The 13,713-nt window shown below is 42.5% G+C and overlaps 1 protein-coding gene across 1 annotated transcript; it reads right to left on the bottom strand.

Annotated features, from left to right (window-relative positions):
- Positions 1–2,744: 2,744 nt before the first annotated feature.
- LOC111977915 (synaptic vesicular amine transporter-like) lies at positions 2,745–11,839 on the bottom strand. The gene is made up of 8 exons (XM_024007694.1): positions 11,661–11,839; positions 11,245–11,417; positions 8,763–9,123; positions 6,483–6,541; positions 6,276–6,359; positions 3,110–3,202; positions 2,921–3,010; positions 2,745–2,806 (listed from the first exon to the last, which is right to left on the bottom strand). The coding sequence occupies exons 2-8, from the start codon at positions 11,375–11,377 to the stop codon at positions 2,745–2,747; spliced, it is 882 nt and encodes a 293-aa protein (XP_023863462.1). The 5' UTR covers positions 11,378–11,417; positions 11,661–11,839.
- Positions 11,840–13,713: the final 1,874 nt, after the last annotated feature.

Below are 13,713 nucleotides of genomic sequence, written 5' to 3'. Positions count from 1 at the left end.
TACGGATAGCCAGACTACAACATAATTTGCAAACAAAACATTTGTGTTTAGTGAGTCCTCCAGATCAGCGGCAGTAGGGATGACCAGGGATGTTCTCTTGATAACATAAATATAACAACTTTTGTGTGTCAAGGAAAATGTATTGATCAAAAGGTGCATTATTTTCTTTAGGAATGTAGCGAAGTAAAAGATAAAGTTGTCAAAGTAAAGTACAGATACCCAAAAAGTATTTTTACTGAAGTACTTTACACCAGTGCTTATTTTGTGCTGGTATTGATGAATTTCTTGAATTGACTGAGTTGAAATGGAAATGAATCCAACCTTGGTTCCTTTTATTGATTCATGATTGATTAATTCATGTATTTCTGTGGCATTCCAACAGGAACATATCCTGGTGACAGCTCTTTATTGTTGTAGAATATTGAAGCCCTAAACACCAGTACAGAAGCTGAAGACATGAACATCTCAGAAACAAACAGCTCTTCAGGAGCTGCTCTCTATGCACAAATCACGTCCATCTACACAGCCTCCTATACAATCAACCTCATTCTGGGTCTCCCCAGCAATGTCTACATCCTGTGGCTGATACTGACCGGAGCGGGAGGGACAATGGCCTCCGAGTTCTTCTCTCTCAACCTGGCTGTGTCTGAGGTCCTCTTCTGTCTGTTTTCTATCTTTGTCCTTGTCAACATGTACATCCCTACAATTGCACTTGCATATCTTGCATCATTTTCTTTGGGTTTCTTTAACACCGGTCGTCCCCTGTTCCAGTATTGCATCTGCATAGAGCGCTACCTGGCGGTGGTCCACCCTGTGGTCTTCCTGAAGTACAAACCACTGAGATACAGGGTGGGGTGTTGTAGTGTTGTCTGGCTGATGGTTCTTGGGTCCTGCTGTCTTTGTGTGTTTGAGAACTTTTCACCAGTGTTCGTCTACTTTATCCTTGGCGAGTCACTGATGTATTTTTTGCTGATGTCATTCTGCTGCCTCTCAGTTCTCTGGGCTCTGAAACGTCCAGGGCCGGGGGATGGGGACAGGGAGGGGACAAACAGCATTAAGATGAAGGCCTTTAAGATAATTTTGATTATCCTGGTGTATACTACTGTGTCTCAAATCCCAACAGTATTGATGATATCGACTAAAAGTTACATTACTGTAATGGACTTTTTTTCAGGCATGGCCTTTTGTTTCTGCCTCCATGTCATCTCTGGGTTTGTGCAGCCCCTCCTCTACCTCCACAGGGTGGGGAAGCTGCCCTGCATCAGAGGTCTCTAAGACAAAAATGTAAAATCTCTTCAACAGATTAGAGCCTTAAAAATATAGTAGATGTCATTATTTTTAATGTTCTATGTTTTTCCTTAGTCATTTTTTTATTTTATTAAATTTTATCCCCTTTTCTCCCCAATTTTCATGGTATCCAATCGCTAGTAATTACTATCTTGTCGCATCGCTACAACTCCCGTACGGGCTCGGGAGAGACGAAGGTCGAAAGCCATGCGTCCTCCGAAGCACAACCCAACCAAGCCGCACTGCTTCTTAACACAGCGCGCCTCCAACCCGGAAGCCAGCCGCACCAATGTGTCAGAGGAAACACTGTGCACCTGGCCCCCTCGGTTAGCGCGCACAGCCCGCNTTCCTCCGAAGCACAACCCAACCAAGCCGCACTGCTTCTAACACAGCGCGCCTCCAACCCGGAAGCCAGCCGCACCAATGTTCGGAGGAAACACCGTGCACCGCCCCCTCGGTTAGCGCGCACTGCGCCCGGCCCCCCACAGGAGTCGCTGGAGCGCGATGAGACAAGGATATCCCTGCCGGCCAAACCCTCACCCTCCCTAACCCGGACGACGCTATGCCAATTGTGCGTCGCCCCACGGACCTCCCGGTCGCGGCCGGCTGCGACAGAGCCTGGGCGCGAACCCAGACTCTGGTGGCGCAGCTAGCACTGCGATGCAGTGCTCTAGACCACTGCGCCACCCGGGAGGCCCTTTGTTATTTTATTTTAACTAGGCAAGTCAGTTAAGAACAAATTCTTATTTTCAATGACGGCATAGGAACAGTGGGTTAACTGCCTTGTTCAGGGGCAGAACGACATATTTTTATCTTGTCAGCTTGGGGATTCGATCTTGCAACCTTTCGGGTACAGTGATGTACTAATAGTGAGGATTATGTCATGTCCCCTTCCCTTTTTAATATTCGTCATCCACAACTAAACAATGTATAAGCGCCATTGGTCTGATAATCACAGCCACCATCTGATTGGGTCTCTAGATCAAAGTCAGAGGGGCTGTGATAGGAATATCCATCCCAGGCACACATCTCCTCTAACTGGGATGGTAACACATCATACCAGAGACCTACACAGCACACAGCTCAGGCTGCCGCTCTGATATAAAAACCTGTCTGGAAGACACTTCCAAACGGATCATCACTCATGGCTGTCACTGTGAGCGGCTGAATTTCTCTGCTTATCTGTTTGCATGGCAGAAGAGTTCTGACAGAGAAAAGTGTATTTATTCAGTGTAAAATTACTTTTAATGGCCTGTGCACTATTTGTATTCCCTAAACAGTGTAAAGCACTTTAAGCATCTGGAAAGACGCTGTATGAATCCAATCAATCCCAATCAAATCACTTATAATACTCTATTGATCCCCACATTCATATCACAGTGATCTGGTGATTGTGAACACATTCTTACACAATTCCAATGAATTTACATCAATAATCCTAAAAAGAGCTGTCAAATCTATAGCCATACACTCACCTCTGGTTCCACCTTTGAGGGCTGGAGAATGAACAGTTGCAGTGCTGTTGGGAGACACAGAGGATGAACTTAGTTAGCATCCCTAACAGGTGACTCCTGATTTAGAGAAAACAGAACATCTGCATTATGATAGAGAGAAACATGACCACATTACTTACCTCCATCCAGCACAGCCAGAACAGCCAGAATGAGGAAAGGCGCCGTTTTCCCCACAAACTCATACATGACACTGCCGAATGGTGGGCCCACTGGGTGGAAGAAAGTAAAGATGGTCAAGGATTTTGGCCAACTGCTGCCTGTTAGAACATGTACAAAGAGCTCAAACGCATCATGAATTGTGTACATACCCAGCACGCCCATGGCCAGACCACCCAGGGCTATCCCGATGGCATTTCCCCTCTCCTCGTCATCTGTGTACACACTGGCAAGCATCCCCATCCCTAGAAGAAGAACAGAACATGTAAGCTCTTATATACACAGGTACATTTGACCTGGCCACAATATACAGTACCTTGCAAAAGTATTCAGACCCCTTGTATTTTTTCACAGGATTAAAATGGATTTAATTGTCTTTTTTTTTTTTTTTACATACACAGTACCAGTCAAAAGTTTGGACACACCTACTCATTCAAGGGTTTTTCTTTATTTTTACTATTTTCTACAATAATAGTGAAGACATCAAAACTATGAAATAACACATACGGAATCATGTAGTATCCAATATAGTGCTAAACAAATCTAAATATATTTTATATTTGAGATTCTTCAAAGTAGCCACCCTTTGCCTTGATGACAGCTTGCACACTCTTGGCATACTCTCAACCAGCTTCATCAGGAATGCTTTTCAACAGTCTTGAAGGAGTTCCCACATATGCTGAGCACTTGTTGGCTGCTTTTCCTTCACTCTGCGTTCCGACTCATGCCAAACCATCTCAATTGGGTTGAGGTCGGGTGATTGTGGAGGCCAGGTCATCTGATGCAGCACTCCATCACTATCCTTCTTGATCAAATAGCCCTTAAGCCTAGAGGTGTGTTGGGTCATTGTCCTGTTGAAAAACAAATGATAGTCCCACTAAGCCCAAACCAAATGGTTTGGGGCGTATCGATGGGGTGGCTACTTTGAAGAATCTCAAATAGAAACTATATTTAGTTTGTTTAACAGTTTTTTGGTTAGTACATGATTCCATAAGTGTTATTTCATAGTTTTGATGTCTTCACTATTATTCTACAATGTAGTAAAATAAAGATAAACCCTTGAATGAGTAGGTGGTTTTCTTTAACCTTTTTTTCTCTCCAATTGGTAGTTGTCTTGTCCCATCGCTGCAACTCCCGTACGGACTCGGGAGAGGCGAAGGTCGAGAGCCATGCGTCCTCCGAAACACGACCCCGCCAAGCTGCACTGCTTCTTGACACACTGCTCGCTTAAGCCATCCGCACCAATGTGTCCGAGGAAATACTTTCCAGCTGGTGACCGAGGTCAGCTAGCAGGCGCCCGGCCCGCCACAAGGAGTTGCTAGAGTGCGATGGAACAGGGACATCCCAGCTGGCCAAACCCTCCCCTAACCCGGACGACGCTTGGCCAATTGCAGGCCGCCTCATGGGTCTCCCAGTCGCAGCCGGCTGTGACACAGCCTGAGATATCGAACCCGGGTGTGTAGTGATGTTTTTAGCACTGCGTTGCAGTGCCTTAGACAGCTGCGCTACTCGGAAGGACTAATTGTAATTTTTTGTCAACAATCTACACAAAATACTCTGTAACGTCAATGTGGAAGAAAAAGTATAAAATGTTTAAAAACATTAATAAAAATGTAATAAATAAAATATAGTCGTTACATAAGTATTCAGCTCCCTGAGTCCATACATGTTAGAAACACCTTTGGCTGCGATTACAGAAGTGAATCTTCTTGGGTAAGTCTCTAAGAGCTTTGCACAGCTGGATTGCGCAAGATTGACCTATTATTATTTTCTAAATTCTTCAAGCTCTGTCAAGATGTTGGTGATCATGGCTAGACAGCAATTTTCAAGTCTTGCCATAGTATTTTAAGCAGATTTAAGTCAAAACTGTAACTTGGCCACTTAGGAACATACACTGTCTTCTTGGTAAGCAACTCCAGTGTAGATTTCTCTCCCAGTGTCTGGTATGAAGCAGACTTGAAGCAGGATTTGCTTTAGGATTTTGCCTGTGCTTAGCCCTGTCCCGTTTTTTTTATCCTGAAAAACTCCCCAGTATTTGCTGATGTCAAGCATACCCATACCACGATGCAGCCACCACCACGCTTGAAAATAAGAAGGCAGTTACTCAGTGATGTGTTGTATTGGATTATCCCCAAACATAAGGCTTGCATTTAGGACAAAAAGTGTATTCCTTTGTCATGTTTTCTTGCATTATTACTTTAGTGCCTTGTTGTATACAAGATGCATGTTTTGTATATTTGTGTTCTTCTTTTCACTCTGTCATTTAGGTCATTATTGTGGAGTCACTACAATGTTGCTGATCCATCCTCAGTCCTCTCCCGTCACAGCCATTGAAACCACTTTTAAAACCACCAATGTCCTTAAGGTGACATCCCTGAGCAGTTTCATTCCTGTCCTGCAGCTCAGTTCAGAAGGACGACTGTATCTTTGAGGTGTCTGGGTGGTTTAATACATAATGCACAGCATAATTATAAATTAGACCATGCTACAAGAGATATTCAATGTCTGATTTTTATTGTTACCTATTTACCAATCACTGCCCCTTTTTTAATGAGGTTTTCGAGGTTCCCTGGTCTATGTAGTAGAATCTGTGCTTGAAATTCAATACATGACTGAGGGACTTTACAGATGTATATATGGGGGACAGAGGAAGGGTTAGTCGTTTAAAAATCATGTCATGTCCATGTAACTTTTAATGTGATTTGTTAAGCCAAATTTTACTCCTGAACTAATTTAGGCTTGCCTAAACAAAGGGGCTGACGACTATGCAACAACTATATTTGTGTTATATAATTTTGTATAAATCCTTAATTCTTCCACTTTGACATTACAGAGTATTTTGTGTATATTGTTGACAGAAAAATTACAATTACATCAATTTTAATCCCACTTTGTAACATAACAAAATGTAAATCTGAATACTTTTGCAAGGCAATGTATTTCTTTATAGCATACTACATATATTATTGTTATTATTATTATTATTATTAGTTCTTGAAACACTGCTCTTCATTTATCCCAGGGCTGCTTGCACAAAACAAATCCTCTGTGACTGTTTGAATAGACACTTACCAGCGTTACGTTAGGAGTATTGGTTGTTCCTCTTACCACAGCACCTTTCAATAACTCAACTAGAGATGTGTATAATAAATGCCTCAATGTTCAACTCGAGAGACAAAGATGCATACTAAGGTAGGCCTACTGTAATAAAAATGGTGAAGGTTCTGGAGAAACTGTATGTGCTTGCTGCTCCTGTCTCAAAGTGAAGCTAATCCTGAAAGCATCTATAAATGTCAGGGGTAATGCCAAGGACCTTACCAGCCACGGAGGAGCAGGAGGAGCCCACACCCTGCAGGGATCTGGCCAGAAACAGCAGAGTGTAGCTCGATGAGAAGGCGAACACTTGACAACAACGACAATAGAAATTCAGACAAAAAAACCCGAAAGAAAACATCAATCATGAAAAAATATAATTGAAACACGGTGTGAGATCTGGAAACAGGTGTGGATGTGGGTAATACTTACTAATGGTTGACAGGAACATAATACAGAACCCGGCAAACATGGGGATCTGGTATCCTATTCTGTAAGCACATTGAGACATCCTTTCTCAATACTCTAGAATATAATGCAATACTATATAAAACAAGACACATAACTACAGCTCATCTAACATTAGTCTAGTAGAAGTTGGGCAGAAACACTCTTTGGCCTCGTACACACTGCGTTTGACACAATGGTTGTGATACAACTGATATTTGGGTGATACACATCTGGGAGTTGGTCTGCACAAAAATTACACAATCATGGTGCGGTGTCAATGCTTTTGTAAATATGCATTGTGTGTACTTAGCGCCTTGTTCCATGTACCTGACATGCATGACTTGCCTTGTGTTGTCCTTTCTCACACGGAAGGTGACTATGGGTAAATAATAGGATTCTATTGTTTGCTTCAATCACAGAATATTGTGGTGCCCGGCTGAGACGGTAAATATTAGCCTTGATGCATTCGTCTATGACTGAGCAGTGAGCACTGCTAGAGCTCAAACCTTGACTGACTTTACCCATGTGAGCATTCCATAAGAAAATATTTCACAGTAATATCTCTGACAAATTGGTCTTTCCCGAATATGTGCGCTAACATACAGATATGTCTACAAAAGTATTGATCCTTAGTATAATCGATATTGAGTAATTTCAGAACACAGTACGATGCTCAAAAACAATAACTACAAGTGCTTGTAAAGCCCTACAAGCAGGGATCCATACTGAATGCATGCATGCAGAGATGCATAAATCCAACACAAACCACTAAACAGGAATTTAGCTATATGGGAACAGGCTGGATTAGATCTAACTGACATGACATTTGGTCTCAAAATAGCAATATACAAATGGCAGCGTTTGATTTTACTCCCTGTCACTTGAAAAGAGTCTGTTCCTGGTCTTTCTCCCCATGGACCTTTGACTGATTACCCAAACGCAGGCCAAGCTGAGCCACCATTTAGCTCTGGGCTAGCAGGAAGCCCTGGTAGGCACCCACACTGCATGTGGCTTCACACTGAACTCTGAAGATACACATTGGCCTAACCTGCATGCCTGCTGTCATCTCATTTTAGTGTCATTCAAAACTACTTGTCTTAATTATTAGTCAAATCAAGTCATAACTGTATGAAACAACCCCTTTATAACCATAATTAAAACATTTGTTCAACCAGGGAATCATTTTAAATGCTAAAACTCTTCATAAACTAGGGCAATATAAATAGACAGGTTTTACGAAACCTGAAATATAGTTGCCATGCAAGCCAGTTCACAGCTGGCATTTCTTTTTTTTCTTTAAAAAAAATGTATCCCCTTTTCTCCCCAATTTTTCGTGGTATCCAATCGCTAGTAATTACTATCTTGTCTCATCGCTACAACTCCCGTACGCGCTCGGGAGAGACGAAGGTCGAAAGCCATGCGTCCTCCGAAGCACAACCCAACCAAGCCGCACTGCTTCTTAACACAGCGCGCCTCCAACCCGGAAGCCAGCCGCACCAATGTGTCGGAGGAAACACCGTGCACCCGCCCCCCTCGGTTAGCGCGCACTGCGCCCGGCCCGCCACAGGCGTCGCTGGAGCGCGATGAGACAAGGATATCCCTACCGGCCAAACCCTCCCTAACCCGGACGACGCTATGCCAATTGTGCGTCGCCCCACGGACCTCCCGGTCGCGGCCGGCTGCGACAGAGCCTGGGCGCGAACCCAGAGACTCTGGTGGCGCAGCTAGCACTGCGATGCAGTGCTCTAGACCACTGCGCCACCCGGGAGTCCCTCACAGCTGGCATTTCATTGAAATAATCTAGAAATAAGTATGTGTAACGGAATTCGTCCTCCTCATCTGACGAGGAGTAAGAAAGGTCGGACCAATGCGCAGCGTGGTAAGTGTCCATTATATTTAATAGTCCTGAACACGACAACAATACAAAAATAACAAAGTGAATAGAATAGAAAACCGAAACAGTCCCGTAACGTGAACAACACAGACACGGAAGACAACCACCCACAAAACAAAACAGAAAACAGGCTACCTAAATATGGTTCCCAATCAGAGACAATGACTAACACCTGCCTCTGATTGAGAACCATATCAGGCCAAACGAAAAACTCAACATAGAAACACAAAACATAGATAACCCACCCAACTCACACCCTGACCATACTAAAACAAAGAAAATACAAAAGAACTAAGGTCAGAACGTGACAGTATGAAAATAAGATAACAGATAACACACCAACCAGTGTGATCATGTCATTCACCCACCGGTTGGTGAGAGGCCCAATAAAGGGGTTGGTGATGAGCTGTACGGTGGCCTTGGAGGCAAAAAGTAGTCCCACTTTCACATTCTCATTGAGAAGCTGGTCATCTGCTTTGGGGCAGTCAGGCTCTGTGGAGTTGTGGGGTGTGAGAGCCGAGGTGGAAAGAGAGACCGCCTGGGTCTGATCCAAGGGTATGGGTGTGGAGTCCATTGGGCCCCCGCTGGTTACCCTGACAGAGTTGTCATAGAGGGACACGATGGTCTGGAAGGTTCCAGAAGGGGTGTGTGGGGAGGCCGTGGTGTGATTCTTGGCCATGTTGGCTGCTGCATCATCAACTGTGTATAGGTAGCTGGGAATGATGGGGACTACCAGGAAGAAAGGAGCAGAAAAACAGATGCTGAAAAGTGTTATATCTACTATAGTATATTCCGATATAACCTCATCATCCAAAGAAGTCTGTGTGGAATATAATTACGAATTTATTTCATATTTATTCGATTTTTGTAACGGGTAGGACATTAGGACACAATCCATTTCTTTCAAAGGTTAAGAAAAGATTGAGTTGATTTAACTCATGTAGCTATAAATGTGCCAGATAACACAATAATTGGCCCCATTAAGATGGTTTTAGCTTATTATTTTCATATTATTATCATGCTTTTATCATATTAATTGTTATTCATACCCTTGCTGTTTATAGATTTGCCTCCAATCACATATGAGCATATACAGCTATTCTAGAGTAATTTCTGACTGACAAATTCTGACATTCTTCCAATGCGCATCTGTATCCATGGCTCAATGGACATGTCCGGGAGACGTGTCCAGCACTGACGGCACAATCTCAAGCAAAATAACAGCATTCATGTGCACATCAATGTCATCCATAATCTATCTGATACGACTGGGAGATTCATTGGTAATGGCAATGCTGATGCTTTCATGGAAATCAAGTGAGCTGGGGACCTTGGTACCAAAACTATACAATGGGTGTAGATGGATGAATTCCATGCCCAAATAATCTGTAGCAGGCGCACCATCCCGGCCCACCATAGTTTTCATTTACTAATTACTATTCACTTGGCCACGTGAAAGGCGATATAAAGGATGACCAATTATTAACAATTAACCTCCCTGTGAAACTTTACACTAAAGGCTACATTCAGCTTTTGAAAATGCCTAAGGTTGTAATCAATTTGACACAATCTGATAACATGAATAATCGACAGAGGAAATATTTAGGGAAAAACATTGTAGCACATAGGCCGCTTTCTAATATGTTATGTTATATATATTATGGGTGTATTTACATTTTAATTCACAATATGTTTGATTTATGACATATTTTATTCACTCGTTCTCAACTTGGACTCAGGGGTAGACGTAACATAGTAAAAGTAAATCCGGGATGTTCCAATTATTTATTTAAATTTTATTTCACCTTTATTTAACTAGGCAAGTCAGTTAAGAACAAATTCTTATTTACAATAACGGCCTACCTTGGCCAAACCCGGACGACGCTGGGCCAATTGTGCGCCACAATATGGGACTCCCAATCACGTCCGGATGTGATGCAGCCTGGATTAGTATGATATGTTACATTTGGTATGTATGTATTCATTTGTGGATATTCATCATCCATTTCGTATGATATGTTAAGAATTGCAATTCCTACAATATGTAACGAATTTGCAAAATGTAAAATATGTTACGAATTCCAATTTGTTGTTGCTAATGTTAGCTAGGTGGCTAACACTAACATGTTAAGTAGTTGCAAAGTAGCTAAAAAGTAGTAAGTAGTTGCTATGTTGCTAATTAGTTAAAATGCTAGTTGTCTGTGATGAGATTCGAACACGCAAACTTTGGGTTGCTAGACATTCGCGTTATACACTCACCCACCCTACTTTTAGTTTTGCTTTAAGTAACCTTCTATTTTATGTATCATACCACACCTAAAATATAATAAATATTTTTGTGTCCATGATTTACGTTTACTATGTTTAGTTTAGTCTATGAGACCAGGCTGTCATTCTTACTCATTGTGCTATCTAATATTGGATATTGGATGAAAACCAATGTGTATCTTATTTGAATAAAATGTAACAACTGAAGTAGCTAGTGTCTAATTACGTATATAATTAAAAAGCTTCATGCAAGGTAAAATGATGAGCAAATCACAATGTTTTTTTTTTTGGGGGGGGGGGGGTAATAGCCAGGACGGAATAACTTTTGTTCCACACCAAAAATTATAATTAACTACTCTAAACAAAAAGGGGAATACAACCTTCTTACAAGTGAAACAACAAAACATTGCATGGTTGAAAAGAATATCTGTCAGTTGTCCACATTGTTGATGGGTTAGTTTGGCAGGCAACAGACTCGAATTGTCCTTTAGAAAGGCATTGATACGTTTCAATGGGGGGGTGAAACAACAGTTGACACAACAGTAACAGGTGTGAAAATAATTTTTCCAAAGTTGCACCTACCGACCACCGTTAGAAGCATATTATCCAGCAGCAAGGCGATGAAAACGATGACCAGGGTCAACTTCCTCGATTGTCTTTCCTCTCTCATCCATGACAATAAATTAAATTCTCTCAGAGTGTCTAATCTTCCCATTTTTTGAGTCCACAAAGGAGCGAGCGAAAAAAGATTTGCTCTGGGGAAATAACAAACGTTATGGACACCAGAGAGTGACAGTCCTAAAAATGTACTTTAGCACAAGAAGCCTAATGGCATATTAAGCATTCATACAAGGCTATGTAAAATGACCTGATGTATATTGGAGAAGACTCAAATAAATCGCATATGTGTCATTAGAATAAAGCAGAAATTGCGACATCTGCTTCAATAAATCGTAACCTGTAATTTGTTAAAAGTGACATAATGGTTGAAATCTTACCTTAGATGCACATTAGCAAAAATCACTTTGCAGCTGCAAACCGTGGTGAAAGAAACGATATGTGCAGGGCGTTTTAGTTGCTTGACTGATCCTTGACGTCATGCAACTTTTATCATGAACATCCTCACCTAGAGCATAGCAGTGTCTCGAGAAGGGTGCAACTGCAGCCCGCAATTCGGGGGCGTTCCTACATGTGGGCATTTCTGAATCTGCAGGAACCCCTCTTTATACTTCTATTGATCCATGTTAAGCTCTTACTCCAGTACATAGGCAGGGGCGCTCCAGTACAGTAGATGGCAGGAATGCAACATAACGTTGGATGCCATACGCTGATAAACCTCACAGGCAGAAGAGGCGGGGGCGACAACGGTAGCTAGCTATAGCTAGTACACACCGATAAAGTGTCCTTTGCCAATGTTCTGTTAACGAAAGGCGAGGGCAGGAGGGAGCCGTTCCGCTAATGTCATCCGTGTTTATCATGGCTAAAAAGGACATTTTGTTTCCATGAATTTTTACGATATGGCCAATTTTGACATTGTGGCTGTGGAATACAGTGAAAACCGTTTAGCGCTGCCTTCTCCCAATCCTGATTCGTCCAAATAATCAATGATGAAAACCCAAATCCAGGAACTACTACTGCTCCTAATCACATAATTCTACGTAAGCCTTGACAGATTCTCGCTGTTTCAGGTTACGTTGAAGACTAAGTCGAAATAGTGAAAGTCTGTGTTTTGATTATGTTCATGATATGAAATCAACACAATGCCACGTTACATAAAGTTACACTACATGGTCAAAAGTATGTGGACATCCCCTTAAAATAAGTGCATTTGGCTATTTCAGCCACACCCTTTGCTGACAGATGTGCAACCATGCAATCTCCATAGACAAACATTGGCAGTAGAATGAAGAGTTCAGTGACTTTCAACGTGGCACAGTCATAGGATGTTTTCATGGCCGTGTAGCCGCACACAAGCTTAGGATCACCATGTGCAATGCCAAGCGTCGGCTGGAGTGGTGTAAAGCTCACCGCCATTGGACTCTGGAGCAGTGGAAACGCGTTCTCTGGAGTGGTGAATCACGTTTCACCATCTGTCATTCTGACTAATCTTGGTTTGGTGGATGCCAGGAGAAGGCTACCTTCCCGAATGCATTGTGCCATCTGTAAAGTTTGATGGAGGACAAATAATTTTCTGGAGCTGTTTTTCTAGGCCCCTTAGTTCCAGTGAAGGGAAATCTTAACGCTACAGCATACTAGACGATTCTGTGCTTCCAACTTTGTAGCAACCGTTTGGGGAAGGCCCTTTCCTGTTTCAGCATGACTATGCCACCGTGCACAAAGTGAGATTAATACAGAAATGGTTTGTCAAGATCGGTGTGGAAGAACTTGACTGACCTGCACAGTGCCCTGACCTCAACCCCATCTAACACCTTTGGAATTAATTGGAATGCCGCCTGTGAGCCAGGCTGAATCGCCCAACACAGTGCTGAACCTCACTAATGCTCTTGTGCCTGAATGGAAGCAAGTCCCTGTAGCAATGTTCCGACATCTAGTGGAAAGCCTTCCCAGAAGAGTGGAGGCTGTTATATCAGCAGAGGGGGAACCAACTCCATATTAATGCCCATGATTTTGGAATGAGATGTTCCATAAGCAGGTGTCCACAAACCTTTGGCCATGTAGTGTATTCTTTTTTTTCACTTCTGATGGTCATCATTATAATCTTTTATCCAACTACAGTTTATCTGTATAGACTGACAATACAGCATAAAAAAAAAATCAAATCGGGTAGCCTAATAAGAAGGCTACACCAGTTTATTCATAATCATACATAGGCAACAGCCTATCACAAGGTGTACAGTAGGTGTATGTATGTGTGTGCTTGTGCTTGTGGAAGTCATTTAAAAGAGATTTCACATAGGGCTGTGAACCAAAAGCTGGAGCATGAACACACACACTCTATCCAGCAGCATACCACCCTGCATACCACTGCTGGCTTGCTTCTGAAGCTAAGCAGGGTTGGTCCTGGTCAGGCCCTGGATGGGAGACCAGATG

The sequence above is a fragment of the Salvelinus sp. IW2-2015 genome, linkage group LG18, assembly GCF_002910315.2.
Source record: "Salvelinus sp. IW2-2015 linkage group LG18, ASM291031v2, whole genome shotgun sequence".
Taxonomy (NCBI): Eukaryota; Metazoa; Chordata; class Actinopteri; order Salmoniformes; family Salmonidae; genus Salvelinus; species Salvelinus sp. IW2-2015.
The sequence above is the reverse complement of the archived record's forward strand: the minus strand, read 5'-3'. Positions and strand labels throughout refer to the sequence as shown.